Raw genomic sequence first — 24953 nt, 5'->3', positions numbered from 1 at the left:
ATTTATTTTCGTGTGGAATTTTAAGCAAAATCTTATATAAATTCTGGCAAATCCCAAACTGGCCCTCCAGTGCACGTACGCACGTGAAATTTAAGCTGTCTTTGATAAATTAATTTAAATTATTTAATTGGACAGAATTTAATTTTCGTTTTTATCTTTTGTAGCTTAATTAATTATTGGAAACTTTTTTCTTTTATTATTTGCTGTTACCGCGATATTGCAAATTCTTATGCAATTAGGAAACTAAAGTAAATACTGATCAGAATAGGAAAGGTTTCCGTGTAGCGTCAGGAAAAAAATTAACGTAGCTCTATAAATACAACCATGGTTCATTAATAGAATGCATATTAACAAAATTAGAAACAGAGGAAGAAGAATTAAAAAGATCCTAAAAATGGTGATGAAAATTAAGATAACGTTGAAGCGGCCTTCATTATGTGGTACTGTTGAGGAAGCCATTAGAACAAGTGATGTTCTTCACATACCCAGAAAGCCAAGAAGCAGCAGGAAAGTGAATGTGAGAGTGAAGAAGCCTAACAATATTAATTCTGAAGCCGAAGCCCTAATAAGAAACCAGAAAATAGCAAATCTCAAGTACTCTCGAGATTACTCTTTCTTGGACAATGGCGAGCCCGTTGTTCGTAAGTCACCTGCCCCACCATTACCGTTATTGCAATTAAACAACAAAGACAAAGAGAGAGAGATTAAGGAGGTTCAACAAATTTACAAGGAAATTCAAATTAAGGACAGACATGTTGATCAAATTTTCAAAGACACTCAAGTTCAAGAGCTAGAGCTTGAACAGAAGTTATGTGATCATTATCGTTACTACCGAGACTACAAGAAGAGAAGTAGAAAAAGTTCAAGCTCCAAGAAGCAAGACAAAATGATGAAAGCACCTGCCAGTGATCTTGACCTTCCATGGATTAAGGAGAGATTTGAGGTTCAAAAAATGTTCAAAGAAATTCAATTTATGGATAGACAGGTTGAAAAAATGTTCGAAGATGCACAAATTGAGGAGAGACAGCTTCAAGCAAATTTGGCATCGATGATACACAAATTGAGGAGGGACGGCTTCAAGCAAATTTGGCATCGATCACGGCATGTTAGCTCAGAGAGAGTCTTTGGTGCTCCAAGAGCATTCACGCATCTTCATTAATTGCTTTGTATCATTTCAACTTTCAAGAATCAGATTGAACAAATTAAGTAGTTCCTATACTTTGTATCTTCTATTCCACTTAATGTAATCCCAAGAATCTGAAACTGTTACCACTTCATTATTTTGTAATGCATAATTCTTAATGCTTCTTCGAAATGATATTGCAGCAACATGTGTGTCCAAATATCAATCTCTTGGTCAGTCTCTGAGTCTAAGCTGCCGCAAAAAAATCATCAGTGCAAAAGTGGTAATAATGTGTACGGTTCGTACTTTCAGATAATACAGAAAAAGAATCCTCCCTTTCTAAAGAATATGCCTAGCTACTCTCAACTATGATATACTATGTACTATAGGTTATCTACACTCAAAAATAGCAACTCTGCTGGTTCGATCTCCTTGGGGAAAGAATACATCCGCCAACACAATGAAAGAATATGCTAACCCTTCGAACATTATTCACTTCTTGCGGCTGTAGTATTATAGGTACTTTCACAGGTGAATACTTGCTCCACTGTCAAATGTTGATATCTGCTCGAGTTTTGATGGGTTTTAGCTTGATTCCCAGACTTTCAGGGGAGAGAAGTTCAGGTGCTATGCAAGAGTGGTTCAAGGGGCTGGTTGGGTTTGGGCCATTGCTTGAAGAAGAAGGAAAGTTTGGTTGCTTACAATAACCGAAACCCATTAGAAATAACTCTATTGGAATCAGCATGGCTAACGGGTACTCTTCAGTTACCAACGAGCCACATGCCTGGACCTGTCAAAGACATAAACAAGCTCATTAATACAATCATCTAAATTATCTTTTACTTTTTCTGAGTTATTATTCACAAGTTCTCCACTGAGTCAGCTAATTTAGATTTGTCCTGCTTGTAGATATTTTAGCATAATACGCATGTATACTTGTAGAGGTCTTCTCCTTTATTTTAAAAGGCATACTCTATCTCACCATTTATTTCCCTGTCTCTGCCATGTTATTGCAAAATAAGATCAAAATCAACTTGTTTGCATTCCTCCCTTTTTCTATATTTCTTTCATAGAAGCTTGGAGTTATATAAAATAATCAGCATTTATCTGTGAGTTATTCAAATCTCAAGCCATCTATATAACTAATTTGATGGTTGAGATCATAGGATTGAACTTACAATGAAAGTTACGCTACATAACCAATGAATAAGAATCATTCAACAATGTGAAAAACATTATACCTCAACGAGACCACAGTTTTTGCTACCCATTGTGGCACTCATATGCAGAGATTCAGTATGGAATGGACTACTTTCACCCACAAAAATAAGTGTTTTACACTGCAGTTCCTTCAAGCCTTTTGTAAGGTCATGCCTCCTGTAAAGAAGCTGAGTAGTCAATTTATGAAAGCATTATCACAACATATGAACCTTCACCCACTTTTATAAAATTCCATTGAACAGATGTAGAAAGATTCAAAGAGGCGAAACCATATGTCTAGCCTACCAATTCTCAAACAGTTCAGATTAGCTATGTCAAGATGTGAATATGTAACGTGTTTCAGAATAGCAGATGCCAATCATTTTAAAACCATTCAGAGGAAAGGAAGAAAAAATTTGTTATGATGATAGATTTGAGCCTTCATGAGTTGAAGAAGCTAAGCTTTAGAAAACAGGCACAGAAAAGAGTAAGATGAACTTACTCATTAATTGCTTGAAGAAAGTGCAAGACATTCAAACTTTGCCCTTGATCCAGAACCTGAATATGCACGAAGCAAAGCGGTTCAATTTGTACTCATGTATTGTTTTAACATACAATAGGATAAATAGAGGGAAAGCCTTCCCAAACATTTAAAGACACACAGACTGAATGATTGCATCTAAAGAGATCAGAGTTCTTACCCTTCGGCAAGCTTGAATGATGTCTGATTCTGCACCATGTTCGCCACTCCTAAATTCCTGCCAGAAGAACTTGAAAATGATGAGATATGCAAGATTAAATACATCCAGAAATAGGGCAATCTAGACTACCTTACTAAAGTAACGCTGGAGAAGGCATTCTTTCAACACTCCACACATACCATAGAAGTATAGCAAGTTCATTAACACCTGAAAGAAGAATTCCAAAATATTTTAAAATTCCTCAATAAATGATCATGCTAATTTCAGTTTTGGTTATTATACTACAACACATCCACATACTAATTAGCTACCCACATTGCAGTTTAGCTTTATCAGTTTCCCATCTCACACCCGTTTTAATACAGACAAATGCAAGTGTTTATATTTATACCATTACGCAAGTTATGCCCCATACAAGTTTTCTCATGACAAGTGCCGCTGATTTAAATTATGTTGCACAGTACCTTGTTGTAAAGCCATTCTGTCCACGAGGGTGCTTTGCAAATAGGGGAAACAAGGATTAGCCCAAGCATCCGCTCTTGATATTTCATCTGCCAAATGGTGAAACTCATGAATCCGATAGCAGAACCTAAATTTAAGAATGACAGAAAGGGCTGCCAACTCTCATGAACTTACTGCAAAAAGTGTGAGGATATAAGCGCCAGCAGTCACTCCCAAGCACAGTACTTTTTCCAGCCTGATTCAGGTACATGAGCCAATAAATATGTCATGCTCTTCAGAAATAGAAGCCAAGGGTCAATTCAGAACACACTATTATCAGGAAAATTAGCTTCAAATGGAGTTTCAACAAGAAAGCAATAGTAAGATTTTTGAGCTGAAGCTACAACAGCATTTGCAGTCAAGTGGCAATAAAATCAATGATTAAATTAGAATATGAACATGCAAAAGATGCAAATTGATACAACAAGAACTTCATATTCAAATTTCCCAAGAGACATGAAACAGTCAATCAAAACGAAAATTGGAACTTACTACTTAGTAAAATCACAAGTACAAAAGGACAAGCATTTACATACCCAAAAAAATCGAGCACCTCAGCAACTTGCTCTGCCAAGTCGTCCACATTAAGCAGTGGAAAATCTGAAGAAATCTCATCAGCTCCCAACTGCAGGAACTCTTAAACAAATGGGGAAACAGTACTTTATTAATATCACTCAAACTAAAGCACAAAATAAACAGTTAAACCGCACCTATCCCCAAAGAGGACAAGAAGTCCAATTCTAATACTGACCTCATGCCCCGAAGCATCAATATGATAAATGCAGAAGTTATGAAGCAGCAATGAAGCTGCATCTGGGCAAAAAAAGAGTCCTTGGAAACAAAATGAATCTGTACAGCCCATAAAGCCAAAACAACCAAAATTATTTCACATTTAAGTAGGAACTCAAAAATCCAAAACTGAAGCGATTATTTAAATCAAATAAAGATGAACCATTTCATATACTGTCTCCAATAAATTCAATCTTTCTTAACACATTTGCATTAACATACAGCAATGCAATCAAATTACCACCAAAACTCAAACAAACAACAACCCAGAAACAACCCTCAATCAAGAAATAAACAGCATTCATATTACAAGCCATTGGGCCAGAAAATTAAAAAAAAATGAAAAAAATGAAAAAATGAAAAAAAAAAAAAAACATACAGTTGAGAGCAACATCTGGGTATGTTATTAAAGCGGGCTTCTCTTGATCACCACACACAAACACACTCACGGAACCTCTGCTTGTCTTCACCACGCATTCCTGCACGCACAACACAAATAAAATTAATCAAACACATTAAATAAATGTAGAAAATTACAAATAAATAAAATGGGCAGTGGCTTGATGGGTAGTTTGGTCACCTTTCCTCCAAAAGGAACCATGTCAATATCTATTGAGACAGAGTCACTTGACTCGCCCATGACTCGGTTCTTTAAAACTTCTCACAGTAATGCAGCTAAAAGGCTGAGGCTGAGCTTGAGCTAATAACAAAAACAAATCACTGAGTTAGATTCCCTTGTTCTTGTTCTGTTTCAGCAGTTGTTCTTGTTACTGTTCTTGTGGCTCCCCTTCATTTTGGCTAAATTACCGAAATGCCCTCCGAATTTTCCAATTTCACGAATGTCCGTGTACATAATACGCTGCTTGATACGAAATGACGGATTCGGGCTTGGGTCAGCGGGTTGACTGTTTGTCTTATTGTTTGTTTTTAGTTGAGCCAAGTGACCGTTAGGGCTTTTCTGAGAAAACGGTCGGTCGAGGGCATTGTTGACTCGGAAGATTTGAATACCAGAAACGGTGGCGTATTGCGGAGGTATCGCACAGCTGTATGACACCTGGAAGCCGCAAAAAGGCTGGCATTAGATATTGCGCCAGCTCATCATCAGTGTTCGCGCTCAGTTGCTTCCAGTAAACACATCATCCATCAAGTTACGTAAATTAACAAAAAGATCTCAATTGTTCTGACATTTCTCTCCTTAGGGTTTTGATTAGTTAAAACTAATTTTAGTGTTATAATTTAATTTATTTTTTTTACCAAAATCACCTCATCTTAATAATGATAGACAAATCCCTAAATTTCGGGATAGAATAGACTTTAAAGAATAAGAAATGAGCATCTTTTAAAATTTAAAATTTTGAAATTTATTTTATCTTTAACACAATCCACATATATCCTTACATCTTTTACGCAGACCAAAAATTTTACTTCTTTATTCTTAATTCTTTTTATTATAATAAAAAATTATTAAGTACAATTACCATTTTTTTTTACCAATTAGTATACACAACCAATACACACACATATACATATTTATATATGGATAAGTATATTTCATTCAATATTATACCTATAATAACCATTGGTATTTTTATAATAATTTAATAGCAAGATTTATCAAGCACTTGAGCGATTCTCTTTCACTTAACATTATGAAATAACAGAGTACTTGCAGCTCAAATGAAACATATTTGTTTTTTAATAACAAAATTTTTTCCGCAAGTCTATAAGAAGACAAGTGATAAAGAAAGTGATTTTATTAACCTCATAATATTGTCAGTGAGAGTAGATTTTCGAGTTAATTTGAGTCCTTAAGAGGGCTCTTTCCCTCTTTATAAAATAATAACAATAAAAAAAATTATGAAATATCAATAGACTTCTCCCAAAATGTTGTCAGTTAGAGTAGATTTTCGAGCTAATATCGATAGATTTTTAGATTTTATTATAAATACGTGCTCTTCACTATTTAGTATTTTTTTTCATATAAATAAATTCAGTTTGCATAGTTATTGAAATTTGAAATAAAGATGAAAATAACAAATTCAAAAGGCGATAACAAAATTACTTTAGATAACAAGATTACCCTTGAAAGTTAATAATTATTAGAGTGCAGAGGGAGCCTTTTATTTCGGTACATGCAAAAAGGCAAAAACGGGCGCCTCAGTTTACGGATTAAATGACGCCGAATGAATTAACAATAAAACGTGCAAAGAGGCAGCAAAGTGCTGAGGTTAAAATTTCATCGTAAACGGGGAAGTGACGACACGCGAATTTGTCGCGCACTTAGGCGACGCGCCGATCATATTTATTGCACGTGCATAGGAAAGAGCAACACAATTCTACAACTGCATTTATAAATTGTACGAACAGAATTGCTGCTTTGAAAACACAGACTGGCTTCAAGAATTTAAGGGCAAGGCAATGTCTGGCAGCTGGATAGCTGCATACTTTTGACCATATTTACTCAATTATGCTAAAGCTACGAGACACGGACACGCCACTCAATTATGTCACATGTCCAAAACATAATGCATGCATGAGAGAATGCATTGACCTGTTTCAATATGAGGGGAAAAGAAGGAAACGGCAGTGGCTTTTGCCTGCAATTACTTGTGTCGGTTTACTTAAAAGCAGTCGTGAAAAGATGACCCAATCGCAGTACATATAACAGCGTGTCGTAAAGAAACCCGCCTCATGACAGAGTTCATCATACAATTATGCATACCATAAGAAAAAAATTAAACTGTCAAATTAATTATGGCCGCTAGGACAAATCAATTACAGTCTTGCTGTCTTGGCTACTTTGGGAGTGCGCGAGACTGATGAAATAAATTGTTTGTGTTGTACTGAAATAAATTAGTGATTAAAAAAATAACTTAGTGTTTGGTATACTGTATTGTTGTGATTACTGTAAGTTTAAAAAGTAGAATACATGTGTTTGATAAATTTTATTACAAAAAGTATTATTTTATTATATAATGACTAAAATAGACAAAATCTTAATTGTTTGTTATTTTTAGAATATCTTTAATAAATTGTTTACACATCTTTTTTTTCTCAAATATGTAAAATTACATTAAAAAACTCAATTAAAAAAACTAAAGAACTTCATAATTTGTTACATAAAATATGATAAAAAAATTCATACTTATACATAATTCAAATAAAATAAAAAGTAATATGTATTACATTTATAATAAATTAGAATTCTTTTTTAAAATAGATTGCCAATGGATTTGAAAGAGTTAATTAATAAAAATATAAATATATATAGACGAAACTTTAAGAGCCATAGTTATGAAATTAGAATATGAACTTATTGGATCAAAATTGGAGAGAACGTATGTGGTTATGGCGGTAATTAAATTATAACAGTAATATGATACATGATGATTTATAGATAAGTAAAATAGAATTGTCTTTTTATTAAAATATATTATTATAATAGAAATTTTTAAAATGTGTGGTAACTTATTAAATAAGTTGCTTATGAAAAACAACCCCTTACATACTTTTAAAAGCTGTTGACAAAATGAAAAAAAAATTATAAAATGGGTGGATTTTACAACAGTTACCAAACACTTTTTTTTTAATAAAAAATTATAAAATAAGTAGCTTATTGAATTTCAACCGCAACCGCAATCCTACAGCCGCTAGGATTTTTCCGGAAACAAAAAAGAATTTATATTCGACTGCCAAGTATGCAACTACTCCTGCTTTTGCTGCTCAGTAATGGTAGATGGGAAAACGTTTTTCCCACACCGCCAACCCAAAGTTTCTATAGTATGTAACAACATGAGGATTGTATTTTGCCAAGAAGATCCAAAATATTCTCATTCTTCAAATGATATTTTTTATGGGTAAGAATCTCAGAAACAGATGCCTTATTGTATGGGCTAGATTCGAACCCATACAGAACTCTGGCTTCGACTCCTAAGATACAAACCATGAGGCTAATTCTGTATGATTTCATATCAGTAAAAAGATATTACACAAATCTTGTCAAATGTTAAGCACTTAGACAGAGAATATCAAATTCCCAAATTCAGCAATTTTCCCCTAATTTTACATAAACAAATCCAATGGCTTCTTGTACACTTACATGGATCCTGATGAATCAATCAATCAATCAATTGCTGGTCGACGGCTCACCAGCGTCCTTACATTTGTGGTCATGATGATGATGATGGTGATCGTGATCTTCTTCATCACTGTTATCTTCATCAAAGGGCTTCTGTTTGTGGAAGATGCAGCACTTCTTGGAACTCTTCTTTCCCATGAATTCATTGTCTACAGTTCCCTCTTTCCACGTTACCTTCTTCTTCCTTGGATTAAGCCGCAAGACCAGAGTTTGTTGGCTGCTCCCTGGCTCTTGTAATGTTATGGTGTTGCTCACCGAGGAGGACGGTCTTGTGTTGGTTGTGCTCATGGTCAGCTATTCGCTTGTTGAGCTATGAAATGAATACTAGCTTTCATATATATTATTGACTTCTTTTCTCTAAATTAAAATAAATTAATAAGTAAAACCAACATTATAACACATCACAAAGTACAAATCTGTGTTGCTGAACATAAAGCATCTCATTTTCCATTATGTTTGCTCTGTAATTATCCTAAGATGTTATAACATAACAATCAACTTTCAACAAAGCAAGTATAATAATTATGCAAATTATAAAAAGTCAAAGACTCCATTTGTATTGCTGTCTAGCATCTTCAACCCTAAAGTGACTGGTAAATATTTGCAACTATAGTTTGGAATTAAAAGTGATTTTACCCCAATTTGTTGGATAAAAAAAAAATATTAATTTTTACTATTTTGGTTAAAGCTAATATTTAAAAATCATATTTACCAAGCACTATCAATTTTTATTTCATAATGTGGCTCACGATACCAAATGGAGCCAAAATATACCAAATTGAAAGTCAAAGAGGAGTTCAAAGGATATTTACAAAACCAGAACCAAACCACTGTGAAGCTAAACGAACACAGCATTAGAAAGGCATGAGAGCAAGTTCACTTGTGGTGATTTAATGGTCGCTTAACCATTTTCATTCGCTAGAATCCAATAATATCGAAAAGCTGGAAAAAGGATCGGAACAAAAGGGCTTTGAACTCTCTCCTCTTTTTTTGCTAATTGTTTTGGGGAGGGGAGAGGGGAAACAACAGTCAAATACTTCTCAAAAAAGTACATCAAGTATTTTATTGCTCAAAAAGCATCCACAATGTTCTTTGCAGAAAACATTCATACGACCCTTTTGTTCCCGAACAACAATTTCCTATAATTCAGCCAAAAACTACGAAACAGAAGCAGCAAATTGTTTCAACGATGCAAAATCCCTCCTTAAACACACCATAATTCAATTTGACTTACAATCTTTCTATCAAATATACCATTACCAAAAAAAAAAAAAAAATTCCATATTTCACCATACACGAAAATCTCTTGCCAAAATTTCAACTCATTTGCAGCATCAGAAGCAGCAAATTGTTTGTGAAAACTATTTTTCAATCGAGGCTAAAAACTTCTATCAATTATTTTTAATGCATTAACAACAAACACAATAAAATGCCCTAAAATCCAAACAAGGGGATAGCACGAGCCAATCATGCCCAAAAAAAAAAATTAAAGAAAAATTAATAAAAATATAAATTACCTCTGCTGTGATGAAGGAGGGATCGAGATCGATGAAGAGAAATCGCCAGAGCGCGTCGGAGACGACCTTCAGCTTCGGAAATTAACAGAGAATTGGGAATTGGGCTTATATAGTATTGGACCAAAAGAGTCAGTATAAATTGAGCTGGCCCAAATGATTTACGACGATTTAAATATATTTGTTGTGTTCTTTAGTATATTATTTTAAGTTTCAATTTTTGACCAATTTTTTTTATATTATTATTGTAGTATCAAATTAAGGGTATTTAATTTAGAAGATCTTTTGATTAAACTATTATCTTTTGTTTTTTTTAAATAAGTGGCAAACAATACATCATACAAGAAAGTGCTTGATCTTATGTAGAAAATCTTGGCATATTTTTTATCTCATAATCGATAATTAAGAGAGAATATTAGATATATTTTGTCATGTTATAGATGATATTATTAATTTTATATCTCCCGTATTTTTTTATTTATGATTTGATTAAAAATTCATCTTATTTTTGATTCACGATTTGATTAGAAATGCATCTACCTATTATTTCTTTATTCTTATGATTTGATATAACTTGTCTACTAGCTGTAAGAGCATTGGATGGAAATTGACATTTAAAGTAGCTATCACAAAAATTGATAATTTCTATTAGGCTTTTGTAAAAGCAACAAGACAAAGTGAGCAAATGACTGGAAAGTAAAGAATAGATTAATTACATGATAATAAAAGATTACTCTACTCCTCCAAATTCTTCTTTCAGAGAATTTGCAATAGATGCAAATTTTTTTTTTCCTTTTCTTCTCTTAAAGGATAACTGAGGATGATGCTTGTTCACCATGCCAGTCAGTAGATAAACAGCTTGTAATACACGGTTAAGTAAAAACTTTTGACTATGAAATGGGAGAAGAGGATCAAAAGAATATGAACCAAAAATAACCCTCCTGCGGCAAGTCAACCAGAGAGGAGACGCAAACAATGAAGTTGACAGGTGATGCATTCATGGTTGGTGAACAACTCATAAGCAGTGCAGATCATAATTCTTCTTACTCTGTCACAAAGCTTGAGTTCTAAAACAAATTCGAAATGAATCTTCCTCACCAGCACAGGGATCATTAAACACATAGTTTGCGGGTATAAGGAGGAGCTGTGGGTAACTTCGTCCTTAAACACTATTTCACCAATCACAAAGCATAGGAGAATATGTTCTATTTGAAGCTAAATGTAGAAGTTGTACATAATGCTTCTATTGTTATTACCAACCAAGCTAGCTTTATGCATGCGAGTTTCAAATATGATAAAAGGTGGTAAGGTAAGGAAACTAAATTAAGAAGTAAAGATTCAAGAACTTAGAGCACCGGAGCCGATGGTGTGGACATTCCCTGACATAAAAGTAGGTTCCAAACAAAATGTAAATTGAAAATGACATTGCAGTGCATCAAATTCGAAAAACATGCTTAAACTGTAAACAACAAGACATACTCATGAAAAGGCCAAAGTACCAGAGGCAATATATGTAGCCGAAGGCTTCAAAAATGCTGCAGGCCTTTGCCAGCCAAGTCAAAATGTAAAGTAGCTGTCTCATTTTCTTTTGCCAAGGAACATTGTTTATGTCTACGTTTTTATTTTTACATCATAAATTATTCTTCACAATCATTTTATTCCCTTCAAATATGCTTCCTATAATCTCTAGTTACATAACTAATAAATGGTACTTACATCTTATTAGACTGCTCATCTGTCCTCTAAAACATAAGCAGCAATTCAGAGATGCAGCAAAGTTGAGTTGGGACATATCATGAATTGCACACCACTCCAAACTTGTCTTAATCTTATCAAACTAACTATTTATACGAGACTAAGGGAGCAAAAGAAAACTATGTGTATAAAAAAGAATGAAAAAAATGGCTGAGTGAAATGCTCAAAGCTACAAAATTGCAAAGGTAGAGAGAAAGTAAAAGAATTCTCTTTTGTCCTCTTTCTTTAAAGGAAGGAAATGAAGATGAATCCATAGCTTTTGTGGTTCCTGAGGCTTAATTTGTGAAAATGGCAGAATAGAAATGTATTCTGTGATAATAAAGTAAAACAGTCCAAACGTTAAGGTGCAACAATTTCCAAACAAGCATCAAACAAAGATAAGCCAAGGCATACTAAGTCCCAATATTTTGTCAGGTTACGTACTTGAAAACATCAATTAAATACAAGAATAGTTTATAGTTCATGTAGTTATTACTCACTGACGTGACAAAATGAACAGAAAGAATTTCATACCAAAGTCCATGGATCATCAGAAGTCTTTCTGCTGCTCAAGGTAGGTTTTCATTTACTCAGAGGTGTCTGTGCAACATCATTAAGCACATCCAGTAACTCAAGCTCCTGCACAGAAGGAAATCAAACCCGACTAATAGAAAATGATTAAGAGACCGATTGATTAACTTAGCTGAGTTGGCTTTATAAAAGAAGGCATATTTACATTGAGAATATACCATGCTCAAATATTGATAATTAAAGGATATTTCAACTCAACAAGACATTATGTGCTAAACAAAATCAAACTGCAACAGCATGGCTATTCACTTTTTATGAATCTTCAATGTAGAAGACAGAATGAAATTAATAATTAATGTATTCAGGATATACAGCGGACTAAGAACAACAAAATCGTCTCAAATCCATTCAATTACTATGGTTGCTCAAGAGGAAAGCACATGAGAAAAATACAAATGGACTCATTTTTAATCAATTTAATTGTGAATAAATAACATAGTTCGAAAAAAAATACCACTCACTAAAACTTTTTGTTAGCATTCAAAGAAAATTCCTAGATATCTCTATTCATTCTTCCAAGCATACAAAATCAGTGAAAAACCAAGACTTTGAGACTTGGAATCTAGGAATCTCTGCGAGAATGACCATGGCAATGTGTTTGGATCAGAAAGGGGTCCACTAGCCCACAGCTTCTCGGCTGAGAGGCATGTCTTGAACATGAAAACAGCATTCCCAACTGATGCACCAAAAAGCCAATTGTGAACATCCCAGAAAACTTCCACCGGCAGCCCATCAACCAAGATAGTATGATTTCCCCTGAACTTCCACCTGAGATGCTTCACCTTCATCACACTTTTTCCATCTACACGAACCATGAGGCATGGATCATTCATTCCATGTGTGTCACATTCAATCACAAGATCATGGATTTGCCCACCATTGCAAAACTGTGCCTTGGTAAAAAACACTTTCTTGCCAAAAAGATGCTCCCTTTTAGCAACGAAAACGGCATTAGAAGGAACAGGGGTGGCATTAGTCTTCTTAAAAGCTTCTTTTCTCATATCCCCAAGAAGCAAAACCATTTGCCTATCAACAACAACACTCACATAAAATCCCTCCAATGGTTCAGGCCCAGAACCAAATTTTGCCGAGGAAAGGTCCCAATAGATGTCAATTATACAAGAATAAGCTTCTAAACTCTTTGACCCTTTCCTTTTCGAGAACAACCAAGGTTTAATATCAACTTTACAAAGACATTGGTTTGAAGCATCATCAATCCCCACAGAAAGGCCTTGACCCATCAAATTCTTGCTCCATGTAATAGTAATCAAGCAAGACCTGCCTCGAATACGAGCTTGATAAACAGAAGTAACCAAATTCTGTGCATTTTTAGCAGCGTTTGAAGATGAAGAATCTGCTACTTGTACCCCATTTTCCCCAAAACAAGATGGAAAATCTCTCATTTTTAACCCAGTAAATTCAATTCACTTTTACAAACTCTCTATACAAGCCTTTTAACAACCCTTTTTTGAAACCTAAATTGCCAAAATTAAAACTAAATCAGAAATTTAAAAACCAAACAGTAGCAGAACATAAAGTAAAGAAGAGAAACAAACAAACCCTTACCTCCACTTACAAGAGACAAAGCTGAAAACCCATCTCAGAAGTGCTCCAAAATCTGCCCGTCAAGCTTGATTTGATCTGGATATAAAATCTGAAACATTTTTTCCACAAAAAGCCCATGAAATAAAAGTTAAAAGAAAACATGAGAGACACACATATATACTCAAAGACAAAACTAGAGAATGTATGTAGTGAAAATTAAGTAATAAACTTAATTAGAGAAGCAGACAAAAAGTAGACTAGTTGTTTCACTGTCAACACAAAAAATTAAAATTAGAAAAAAAAAATCCTATGACATCAAAATAAAAATAATTAAAAAAGGCTAATGTATAAGTGTAAATATACCTCAAGATTGTGACAGCTTAAAAAATACGACCAAATGAAAATGAAGGATAATATTTTTAGCAACTGGATATTGCTGTAAAGACTGGAATTTGAAGATCACTCAACACCAAGAAAGGGCTAAAAAAAGAATCTTTCTTTGTCTGATGATTTTACTTTAGCTGACATGCCCACATGAAAATGAAAGTTTTTTTTTTTTTTAACAAAACTGAAATTGAAAGAGAAGCTTCAAAATGAAGAGTTATTATTAAGGAATAAAGGAGCTTCAATGGGAGAAGAATGATGATAATAAATAAATAGAGAGTTTAAAATTAAAATTGGATGAATTAGTAAATTAAAAAAAATTAAATTTTCATGTGGGTTCATTTTTGCATGTATTTATAAAAGCAAGAGAAAATGCATGACATGATCCATGAGTGGCCAAAAAGAAAAACGGTTTCTTTTTCTACTTCTTGTGTGGGGACCACTCACCCATGTAAAGGCTTGCACGATGTATCGTTTTAAAATACTTTTTGTTTTTTACTTAAAAAATTATAGGTATTTCTAATAATAACTAATTATGGACAATAATTCGTTTAAAGATTTTTAGAGATAAATATATATATATACAAAAATTAAAAGAAAAAATTGTTTAGAAATGCTTTTGATATTATCAATAGCGTTTAACAAAGTGAAAAAGATTTTAGTGTACGTAAATTAAAATTATCTTCGATTCAATAATTTTTAGATTGTAATGTCGTTTGACTGTAATTTAATATTAAAAAGACTTTTATTTCAATTAACATGCAATGTTGTAATTTTTAAATTATTATTTTAATAAGCATACATGTAATAAATTTTTATTAAGTGTATGTTTAATTAGGCTCAAAATACTAAATAATTTTCAAAGGTTATAAGTGGATTTGACCAATATTTGGTCACCAACAAAGACTCAGTAGTTGCCAGCCTGGTCAATAATAATCGTCACTCTCTTTCTAAATCTTTCTTCATGAAAAATAAGTTTTTCATTTTCTTATTACTAATTAATTTATTTATATGATCCCCATAGGTTGTGTCTTAATCTTATTAATATTAAATTCTTTTGTATGTGGATTTGATTCTAAGTGGTCGTTATCTAAATATTAGATTAAGATTTTTTCGGTTTTTTTTCCCTTTTGCCAATTTATTCCTTTTTCTATTCTTCTAGAAATTAAATATTCCTTTTACACGAGTTTTAATTTAATTGAATTAAAACGTATATATATATATATATATATATATATATATATGTAATAAACCTAATTGTATATATTTCCCACCACTCCCATTGCTTTGGCGCGTGCAGTTCGTAATTCTATTTCTAGAATTAAAATAATAATAACCTTGCTTTTAAGTTGGGGAAAAAAATGTGTTGTTTATTTTTAACACTTAATCTTGATGATGGTGACACTTAAATTTTGTCAACTATCTAAGTACTTATCATTTGCAATTAATAGACTTTGTTAAAAAAATTATTTAAATTTTAATAATATTTAGATTAGTACCACATATGTATAAGAACTTTGTATAAATTATAATATACAATTTAATGTGATGCTACTATATGTGTGTCACATAATACATATTATTTAAATACACAATACATATTATTTACTCTTAGTCTTAAAGATGGTGATACTTAATATTCTTTTAACTATTAAATTAAAAATAATTTTATTTTATAAAGAATTTAAAATGATATAAATATCAAATTGCTAATTTTTACTTTTCATTTGTTTTTAAATAATAAAAACAATGAACTTCGTGGTTATATTCAAAGTTTTAAGAAAATAAAAATAAATTTAAGAAAATAAAAATAAGTATATATAATATTTACATATATGCATTTAGATTCATTTAAACTTTCAGTTCAGTTCATAATTATTGAATTTTTAGATTGATTATTTTTTTTAAGAAGTTAGATCGATTATTTAAATCATTGGTTGAAGGAATTTTTTTTTGTGATGTGATGCACGCGCTATTATGGCATGTGGGGAAGATAAGTTCTTACTAAGAAGACGTGGTACTCACGTCCGTGGTCGGTTGATAAGCGTTACCTTCCAAATTGGGCTCATTTTGTATTATCTTCTAACTTCATGGGCCTTTGTAGCCCAACTAATTATTTTTAAAAAAGAAATAAATAAATAAGTAAATTGAGGGACAAAACTTATTATAATGATGCGTTTGTTCGTTTATAACTCATTAATTTTGATAAAAAAAAAATTTAACTCTTTGTTCAAACTACGATATGAAAATTGACGTGACATTTTTATATGAATGCCATATGACACATACTATTGAGTCTAGTGTTTTTCATTTAATTAATACTTTGATGTAACATAATTTTTAGGAGATATTTGTATCTCTAGTATTATCTCTAAACAGTCAAATATGAGACCAAAATTATGCAAATAGTACAAATTACTATAGATGATTCTCTATTTAATAGATCAAATTGAATCAGATTCTTTATATGACCATGAAAGAGGGAAAAATAAGTTTTTGTTTTATAACCAAAAAAAAAAGTAGAGATGAGTCAATTTTGTGATAGAAAACAAAAACTAAGCATGCAAAGTTGGACTATTTCAAAAACTCACATGTGTAAAACAAAGATAACATCTTGGCAAGTTTCAAAAATAACATTTGCAAAAAGTCAAGCAACAATCATTTTCAAAAGGCATTAAAAAAAAATCAGGAAAAAGAAAAAAGATTTTCACAAAATTGCATTGTAATCTCATTAATGAAATATGTGCCATGTGGGTCTACCCAACCATCAAGTCAATCGTGGGTTAGGCATGGACAAAAAAGTTTTTAAGTACCATGGGCTCCATCCATGTCCATCTTAATCACTTATCAAATTTTTATTTTTTTTTCAAATTTATTTTATTACTTTAGTTAGTAAATTATTTTGGGTGTGTTGCCCTTAATGAAGTGCCTTAAATTACATGCGTATTAAATAGAAATACTTAGCTTATACCACATGCAACGTGTCATAATTGGACCGACATAGGCCCAATCATCATAACAAAAAAAGTAATAAATTAAAATTTAAACCATATCACATTCATTGCACACTACTAAAATATTCTACGCTCTCTTGTATAATTGATTTTATATCACATTTTGTCAACTTTTGTTCAATTTGTCTCGTGCTTGCCCAATTTTTAAGCATCTTTTGAACCAATTGTTACAAGTAGACTTTGGATAAATTTAAGAGTATTTTTAGAAGAACCCTTATTACATCAAGGTGAAAGTTTTATACTGTCTTATAAAAATACCCAGCAATATTTAGAATTTAAAGGTGCATTATTGGGCATTTTTTTTTATCTTGTTTAATCTAACTTATAAAACAAGAAAACAAAATGTTTGATTATCTAGAATGGAACTAAAATCGCTTTCAATGTTGACTGAAGTCATTTTTTTATTTAATATTTTGCTACTAGTACCGTATAATATAATTCGCTTATAGAGATCCTACTAAATTTTCATCATTGATCTTTTAATGAACAAATTGACAACAAAAAAGATCTTGTTAATTTTGAGAAAAGTGAAGAGAAACTTATTTGGTAATAATAAAAAATATATGACTTTAATGACCTCAATCTTAGATTAAAGTACTTCTAAATTATCGATAAAAAATGTTTGTGTGTATATAAATAAATAATAAAGATTTAGTGGATAATATTTTTCACACTATGATGAGCGATGTTATCATGTGACAATATTTAGCTAATCTCCAACTTTAACATCCTTAAAAAAGAGCTATATAATTAGATTGGTGCATTGTGAGTGTGAAATAGACGAAATTACTTATAAGCTTAATTTTGCACATATAATTCAATTAAGGATAATTGGCAAAATACAAACAAGCATGTCTTCAAGTACCAAAAAAGAAAGGAAAGGGTGATGTGATGACTGATGAATGCAAAGCAGCTTTCTCAACTTTTTGTCAAAGAGAACTGCCATTCCTTATTTCCTTATTTATTTTTTATTTTTATTTTTTATTAAAATGAGTATCTATCATTTCTATCTTCTTTTTCTTCCCATTGCTGCAAATGCAATGATGTAGGATCTAGTACATTTGATGGCTATTTATAACTTTTGACATTTAAGAAAAAGAAAGTAAAACAGTAAACTTTGTAGTCTTTTTTTATTTTTATATTTTTTAATGAGATTAAATTAAATTTAAGTATTGTTTAGTATTGAGGTGTAATATCTTTTATATCATAATTGCTGTAAAAAAAATTATAATTGTAAAATAACAATTAATAATGTATAATACGTATTATTTAAATAATAATTTTAACAAAATAGTAAAGATATTGTTAGGAAATTGAGTTTTCTCTCAATATCACTCCAAGTAATTTACCAAATAATAAATTAACCAAATAATAAATTAATAGAAAAAGTAAATGAAGAATATACCAATCACACAATACAAGATTTATGTGGAAAACTTTAAATTCGGAGAAAAACCATGGCTATTGTCAAAAGACAACCAAAGAAAAATGTTCACTATATGAAAAATTTTTACAACCACATTTTCAGAAATAATTTTCTCTTTCCCAAGCCCTAAATACATAATCTCGAGAAATATCCCTTAACAAAGCAAATCCATAATACCCATATTGAGAAGCCAAATGCTTCTTTAATATAACTACATGCTTAAGAACATTTCCCTCCTCTCAATTTGGATTATTTCTCAGATTATGAAAACTTATAAAAGACTCTCATATTTATAATCAAACAAATAACATTGTTCAAATCACGTTACTATTCATACCATGTTACTGTTAATGTTGCGTTACTGTTCAAGCCGCATGGTAAAACTATGTTACTGTTCATTTCCTTTTTTTCTCTTTTTTTTTTAAAATTAATTTTCAACAAATAGTACATGTTTTTCACTATCTAAGAGTGAGATCAAATTAATTAATTTTTAAACCACAACAATTAATGCTTATATAATTCTATAGTATTATAACTTTTAAGATTCAACATCAAACTTCAATACTAGAGGAACACTGAGTTGGTCATTGAAAATTTTTAAATCTTGATTATAAATTCGGCTTGCAACCCAGCCCATATGATTAAATAATGACAATTTCTTCGTTACAATATTCTCTAACTACTATTATTATTTTAGTTTCTTTTTCAAAGTCTAGGATCATTGTAGAGTTAATTATGCTTATACATATTAATTTGAAGTTAATCAAGATTTATTTGTCACAAAATAAATATTTCAAGTTAATCTTGATTTATTTGTCACAAAATGAATGGTTGTTATTCAATCATACTTTCGTACTTCCATAGAAAATTGTTTTGTACGTAATTAGATAATAGACCTACATATCATTGTCATCATCTAATCTATCTATAAATAAATAAAATTATCTTTATCATATGACAAATCTTATTAACAAATTAAACGATTACAAATTCTTAGCAAATTTTAAGTTGAATTTGCTTCTCATGTGCAAAATGACTCCATCCCACCCGATGAAGGCTAAAGAACAAAATGAACAAATCATTTTCATTGCCGAATCTATTAGCAGCTGGAAATTAATTATGGTAACTTCACATTAAAAATCATACCACAAATATGTCTTGAGGATTTTACAGCTTAAGAAACTCCTTAATATGTATGCATGTGTGTGTGTGTGTATACATATATATCGAAATAATTAATAATTAGTTACTGGACATTAATTTGTGTAGCAAGCGCAACAGAGACAGAGATTCATGCAACAACTGTTGTTTGTTTGTTTGCGCTTTGTTCATTTATCTTACAAGTACAGCGTCAGACAGCGAGTTCTGTTTTGTAATGGCCAATAAGCAGTATCTAGTTGTAGATGCATGGTTAAGAGAAGCTCAAGAGGCTGAAAAGTTGGTGGAAGAGATAGATGGCAGAGTCAAGAACAAAAGCCAAGAACAGCAGCAACAAAGTCTCAGCGATGACATAATTGCTAGATCCAAGCTTTTGGAAGTTGGAGTGAAGCTTGATCGCCTTGAATCACTTCTTCGTAACCCACCTTCAAAACCCATCTTGTATGTTCCTTATTTTGATTGATTTTGTTTTATTTTTTATTTTTTGTTTCACTTGGTGAGTGTTAAAATTAATTTGTTTGTTTTAGTTTCTATTAGTCTCTGCATCATGGTTTTGGTGCTGAATTTTTGTTAGATTAGACATAGATTGTTTATTATGATAATTGATTCTGAACAGAAAAGGGGATTCTTGATTTCGTTTTGTATGAATCCCGATCTTGTGTTGAAGTTCATCTGTTTATGGACCAGAATGCATTGCATTTAGATGGTGTTTGCAATTGCATAGTGATATTGCTTGGATAGTAATCTGGTGTTGCAGTGCATTTACAGAACGAATGAAGATTTGGAATCGCGATGGAAAATGCTGTCGGATATCCAGCTGAGAATGAAAGCACTTGCCGTCAGACTCTATGCAATGCCATATCCGATGCCAAGGAGGTTTGGAACTTGTTGGCATGTTCTTATTCATCATATGCTTCTTGAAAACTAGCTGAGCCAAGCACTGTGTTATGGCTGATATATGGTTCTTGTATGGTGTATCATCTAACCACAGAAATTTTGTTTTTGTCCATTCTACGTAGCTTTTATGACAGTACGTAATTGGCATGAAAGAAACCAAATTTTTACTGCCTTATGTATGGGATGCAAATGGTGAAAATATGATACAACTTTTGACAGAAGCTTAAATATAGTCCTGAATTTCTATCTTCTATATTACTGCTATATATTACAAATCCTCGCTTGGTTTTTCACCATTTTGTGGTTATCATCAAGAGTCAAAGCCAGGACTTCGACGCGAAAGTGTCATTCTATTATGATTAGGCTGGCATTTCACTATGGTTGGTGTAATTAGTATTCATGCTGTGTGATTGGATGTGAAAGATCTTAGCATTTGCATCTCTACTCTTTTTAGGCAAGGAGGGTTACCTGCCGCAGATACCAGGGAAACAGATATAAATGCCGACAGCTATGACCAAGGTACCACTCTATAGTCACAACAGTTACGGATACAAATATTCTATCAAATGAATTGCAGCCTATGTGAGAAAAATACGTAGAGCATCAAGAGGGTTACTTTTCTGGAAAGAACATAAGGCATGTAGTGATGTAGAAGGGGCTTAGATCCTGTAATCATTCCCTTCATAAGTACACAATGCCCATTAATTCACTTCTGTGTTGCTAAAGAAAAGAGAAAGACTTGAAATTCTTATAAAGTGGTAAAGAGCTTGCTGTGTTGTGCTGCAGGTCAAATAAGGGCCTCATTCGCCAAAGATGAGTCAGAGCTGCTGCAACCTCTTGTGGTAAGTCTCTGAAGCTAAGCTGCTTAAGTTGTTGAATGTAAAATTGTTACTGTAAGTCATCCGACCATCCCAAATGATGTTTCTGCCCCATGCAATCAGAAGATGCTACCCAAAGCCATATGCAGGCATTGAGTTTAGATATAACTGAACTATTTTATCACTCAAGCATATTCCTGACTTCCATCTTTTTGACCTTATTTGATTGAATGAGCAGGCCATACGACGAAGTTCTTTCATTTCAATGACTTTGCTATGGAAGATTTGCTGGACCATTGGCATAATTCTTGGAGCCGCTGCATTTCTGTTTATCTTGTTTATCCTCTGTGCAGTCATATAAATGCATACTCAGCCTATTATTATTACATGTTTAATTCCCATTGTAAAGTTCCATTATTGAATCCTAGTCTACTATAAATACCCTGCCATGTGTTTTGAGCCAATTTTGTGGAGAGTGATTTTGTAAAGATTGTTTACTGAATTTTGGGGTCCTTTTTCTGCTGGGAAAGATTCACCATTGTCAAAAAAAATGGCACCTTACATTTCTTTTTCAAAGTGACTCTGAAACACAAGTGGGATGAGTTGTACCGGTTTAACAAACTCTATCAGATTAATGTAATTTCTGGTAAGAGCTACAATAGCTTTTTAGTTTTTACCTCAAATGTAACTCTACGTATTGAATAACCTTTACACTGAGGCTGTAGCTCATCATTATCAATCAGATTTCTTGTTGCCTTATTTTATGCAACTTTTCATCTCATAGTCTGGCATGAACTTCACATTTCCCCACCGACGAAAATAAATCCCATTCTGTTTAGATCATAGAACAGAGATGGACCACAAATATAAAACAAACAACAATCATGGTACTGTCAATCAAATGATACAATAATCTGAAATTGTAGCTTGATGTACAAAGGCAGCAGAAAATGTAGGAGAGCAATAAATACTTAGAAGAGTACATACAAGTATTGTTACTGTCTGAAGAGGGTTCCCTCTTACACTTGTAAAAGGACAGAAAATAACATGACACCATAAACTAAAATAGTTTAAACAACCTTTCGGCTGCAAATAATTGAAATGCTGCTACAAATAGTAATCTGTAATTCACCACTGTCTAAGCAAAGCAACAACAGCAACAGTTATTCTCCCTGCTCTCTATATTCTTGTTCTTTCACCTACCATGAAGCACTTTCTTCCCTAATATTTCAAATGGGGTTGCTGCAATCCCTCTTCTCTCCATTGAAGAAGCTTTGGTTTCGCCTGCATTCGACTCAGAGAAAGAGTACTTAATTGCGCCCTACAACTTATGATTGATTTCAACTGTCTTCCTGTTTTGATTGTTCAAAATGTATTTGTTGATGCATTGCATGACATATACAAAATGCATCATCATTTGCAGCTTGTGCATATTTCACCAATGTGTTTTAGTTTCAGCTTGTGAAATCTTTGCCTTCTTTCTCTTTTCGGCCAAATTTTTGATCATCTGTTTTGCGATTTTTCAGATAAAGGGATATACATTTTGTATGATGATGTGAAATCTTGCCAATGTGAAGATGTGCATGTCCTCTGGTCAATCCTTGTTGAGTCGCAGATACCCTCCATTGCATCACAAAACACTGAAGTCTAGCTTTGAAGATGAAAATTAAATTTTCTTGTTACATATGCACATATAATTAATAAATCATTATCTTTCTTTCTTGTGAAATCTTAGCTACCATGTTGAGCACATTGATGTATTCTAGAAGGTGTAATGTGTTGAAGTAAGTTGCTTTGTCTATTTTGTGGCAGTTGGGACTTGGGGTTGCCATTTTTTTTTTTTTTTGAACTTTTCAATGCTGTGATGACTGAAGAGACATATATATTGTGGAGGTTGATATAATTTGATCTGAAATTGATGGCAGAACTTACACATGTTCTTATTGTATCTTTCAAATAATTCTAGGATTCATTTCATTGATAGTGATGGTAAGTCAAATTTCAATTCTAGTTTAAGCAATCAAACAGGAGATGAGAGGCAATTGTTTTAGCAATCTAGCAATTTGCAGGCTTCATGAATACACAATACAATTAAAAGACAAATGGATGAGATTAAGTTTATACATTATCCATAAATAAAAATAACTCAAATTCCAATTTATTTAATAAAAAATTGATACAATTATGAATTATTATAAAAGGTGAATCATTTTTTTGGGTGGATTATTTATGAATATTTTGAAAAATGTGAGCATCTCTAAATGGGCCTCACTTATTTTTCTCTCTGCAAATGTTTCCTATTGTTACTAAATACACTCCAAATTCTTCTAGATACATCTGGGCAAGGATGCTGCTTTGGTACCAACTTACACAAGCTCATGGTACAAAAGAGTAAAGAGTTGGATTATTGGGCACCCGTTTATAATTTCTAAATCTCTTAAAACCCATATTTCTTATTGCACCGTTGAATGTCAAATTTAACTTTAATTAAATCATAAACTCTAATTTTCAATTTTATTTTTTTATTGTGCACGTCTCATCTCCGTATAATTTTTTTCTTTTCCAAAAAAAGTTTTTTAAATTTGTAATTGAAACATTTTTTTGGGCAGATTTTTTAATTATAAAATTTATTCTTCTTACTTTCTCACCTCTTATATAAAAAAATAAAATAAATAATTTAATTTAGATTTTAAAACATAAAAGGAGATTTTTTTTTAAGAGGGCAATAATCTATGTCATCGTCTCCATTAATCTCCACCACAAATGTACCATTAATTTAATGGTTAAAAAACTTTTCAAATCTTGTACAAAGTTAAGAGGCCATGAATCCGTGCCCTTAATCAATAATCATAGTCCAAAATTATTCAAAATTTTTCATTTCAATCGGTTGTGAGGTGGGTATAACAAATACATTAATCTATGAGGTTACCCAAGTTCCTTGAGTTAAAGTCTCTTGGGATAGAAGATCTTGAAAAGATCACAAGTGTCTCAAAGATTTGCATATTGAATTTCCATCCTTCGATTACATCGCAGATTCTTCTGTTCAGGTTGAATAAGAAAAATGATGTTTAGCCATCAAAAAGACATCGTCTTGATAGAAACGACAATACTGTAATCTGAACAATGTGTACAGTGGTTCGTTAACATAAATAGTTCTTCATTTATTTTATTTTTGTGTTTGACAAGCTGAAGTGAGCCGAGGGGCTGGTGCTTTAGTTACAAGATTATTCTCGCGGTACACACCGATGGCTCAGATTGAGCCAGATACTTGTTCAAGGAGCGCATCCGGTAGCATTCAAATATCAGTACTTTTTTAATAATAAAGGCACTAATCATGGCTTCATAGTAGAACTGTCCTCCTTCCATGATCACTTTCCCTACCTTTAAAATGAAATTGGAAGAAAAATATCAACTTCACAT

At 32.2% G+C, this 24953-nt stretch overlaps 4 protein-coding genes across 11 annotated transcripts; 1 reads left to right on the top strand and 3 right to left on the bottom strand.

Moving 5' to 3' along the window:
* Positions 1-1398: 1398 nt before the first annotated feature.
* Positions 1399-5158, bottom strand: LOC18042597 (protein NDL1). 2 transcript variants are annotated; one of them, XM_006432969.2, is made up of 11 exons: positions 4895-5158; positions 4694-4793; positions 4277-4374; positions 4062-4150; positions 3661-3721; positions 3489-3575; positions 3154-3231; positions 3025-3081; positions 2826-2881; positions 2365-2500; positions 1399-1913 (listed from the first exon to the last, which is right to left on the bottom strand). In XM_006432969.2, exons 1-11 carry the CDS (start codon positions 4952-4954, stop codon positions 1674-1676), a joined length of 1062 nt encoding a protein of 353 aa, XP_006433032.1. In that variant the 5' UTR covers positions 4955-5158; the 3' UTR covers positions 1399-1673. The 2 variants fall into 2 exon arrangements, with proteins under 2 accessions (XP_006433032.1, XP_024040108.1); XM_024184340.1 differs by lacking the exon at positions 3154-3231.
* A 2955-nt stretch (positions 5159-8113) lies between these two features.
* On the bottom strand, positions 8114-10074 carry LOC18041237 (protein phosphatase 1 regulatory subunit INH3). 3 transcript variants are annotated; one of them, XM_006432968.2, is made up of 2 exons: positions 9970-10074; positions 8114-8762 (listed from the first exon to the last, which is right to left on the bottom strand). In XM_006432968.2, exon 2 carries the CDS (start codon positions 8738-8740, stop codon positions 8441-8443), a length of 300 nt encoding a protein of 99 aa, XP_006433031.1. In that variant the 5' UTR covers positions 8741-8762; positions 9970-10074; the 3' UTR covers positions 8114-8440. The 3 variants fall into 3 exon arrangements, with proteins under 3 accessions (XP_006433031.1, XP_024040856.1, XP_006433030.1); XM_024185088.1 differs by having other exon boundaries at positions 8114-8776; positions 9970-10073; XM_006432967.2 differs by having other exon boundaries at positions 8114-8809; positions 9970-10071.
* A 2611-nt stretch (positions 10075-12685) lies between these two features.
* On the bottom strand, positions 12686-14460 carry LOC18041236. Of its 3 annotated transcripts, XM_024184815.1 has the most exons (3): positions 14200-14460; positions 13858-13945; positions 12686-13766 (listed from the first exon to the last, which is right to left on the bottom strand). In XM_024184815.1, exon 3 carries the CDS (start codon positions 13692-13694, stop codon positions 12795-12797), a length of 900 nt encoding a protein of 299 aa, XP_024040583.1. In that variant the 5' UTR covers positions 13695-13766; positions 13858-13945; positions 14200-14460; the 3' UTR covers positions 12686-12794. The 3 variants fall into 3 exon arrangements, with proteins under 3 accessions (XP_024040583.1, XP_006433029.1, XP_024040584.1); XM_006432966.2 differs by having other exon boundaries at positions 13858-14460; XM_024184816.1 differs by having other exon boundaries at positions 13868-14460.
* Positions 14461-19649: 5189 nt separating this feature from the next.
* LOC18041235 lies at positions 19650-23356 on the top strand. Of its 3 annotated transcripts, none has more exons than XM_024185101.1 (5): positions 19650-20259; positions 20587-20694; positions 21170-21234; positions 21502-21557; positions 23060-23356. In XM_024185101.1, exons 1-5 carry the CDS (start codon positions 20036-20038, stop codon positions 23090-23092), a joined length of 486 nt encoding a protein of 161 aa, XP_024040869.1. In that variant the 5' UTR covers positions 19650-20035; the 3' UTR covers positions 23093-23356. The 3 variants fall into 3 exon arrangements, with proteins under 3 accessions (XP_024040869.1, XP_024040870.1, XP_006433027.1); XM_006432964.2 differs by lacking the exon at positions 23060-23356 and adding an exon at positions 21772-22292 and having other exon boundaries at positions 19655-20259; XM_024185102.1 differs by lacking the exons at positions 20587-20694; positions 23060-23356 and adding an exon at positions 21772-22292 and having other exon boundaries at positions 19653-20259.
* Positions 23357-24953: the final 1597 nt, after the last annotated feature.

Source organism: Citrus clementina, unplaced genomic scaffold (genome assembly GCF_000493195.1).
Source record: "Citrus clementina cultivar Clemenules unplaced genomic scaffold, Citrus_clementina_v1.0 scaffold_5, whole genome shotgun sequence".
NCBI lineage: Eukaryota > Viridiplantae > Streptophyta > Magnoliopsida > Sapindales > Rutaceae > Citrus > Citrus x clementina.
This window is presented reverse-complemented; position numbering and strand designations above follow the sequence as displayed.

What these genes read in the sequence shown, in the direction of transcription:
- LOC18041236 (XM_006432966.2), bottom strand. Translation starts at nt 13,694, where the DNA reads ATGAGAGATTTTCCATCTTGTTTTGGGGAAAATGGGGTACAAGTAGCA.
- LOC18042597 (XM_006432969.2), bottom strand. Translation starts at nt 4,954, where the DNA reads ATGGGCGAGTCAAGTGACTCTGTCTCAATAGATATTGACATGGTTCCT. An exon ending in TGGTTCCTTTTGGAGGAAAG is followed by an intron (nt 4,794 to 4,894) that starts GTGACCAAACTA and finishes TTGTGCGTGCAG; the next exon opens with GAATGCGTGGTGAAGACAAG. An exon ending in TCCAGCGTTACTTTAGTAAG is followed by an intron (nt 3,082 to 3,153) that starts GTAGTCTAGATT and finishes TTCTTCTGGCAG; the next exon opens with GAATTTAGGAGTGGCGAACA.
- LOC18041235 (XM_006432964.2), top strand. Translation starts at nt 20,036, where the DNA reads ATGGCCAATAAGCAGTATCTAGTTGTAGATGCATGGTTAAGAGAAGCT. An exon ending in CCACCTTCAAAACCCATCTT is followed by an intron (nt 20,260 to 20,586) that starts GTATGTTCCTTA and finishes GTGCATTTACAG; the next exon opens with AACGAATGAAGATTTGGAAT. An exon ending in TGCCGACAGCTATGACCAAG is followed by an intron (nt 21,235 to 21,501) that starts GTACCACTCTAT and finishes GTTGTGCTGCAG; the next exon opens with GTCAAATAAGGGCCTCATTC.
- LOC18041237 (XM_006432968.2), bottom strand. Translation starts at nt 8,740, where the DNA reads ATGAGCACAACCAACACAAGACCGTCCTCCTCGGTGAGCAACACCATA.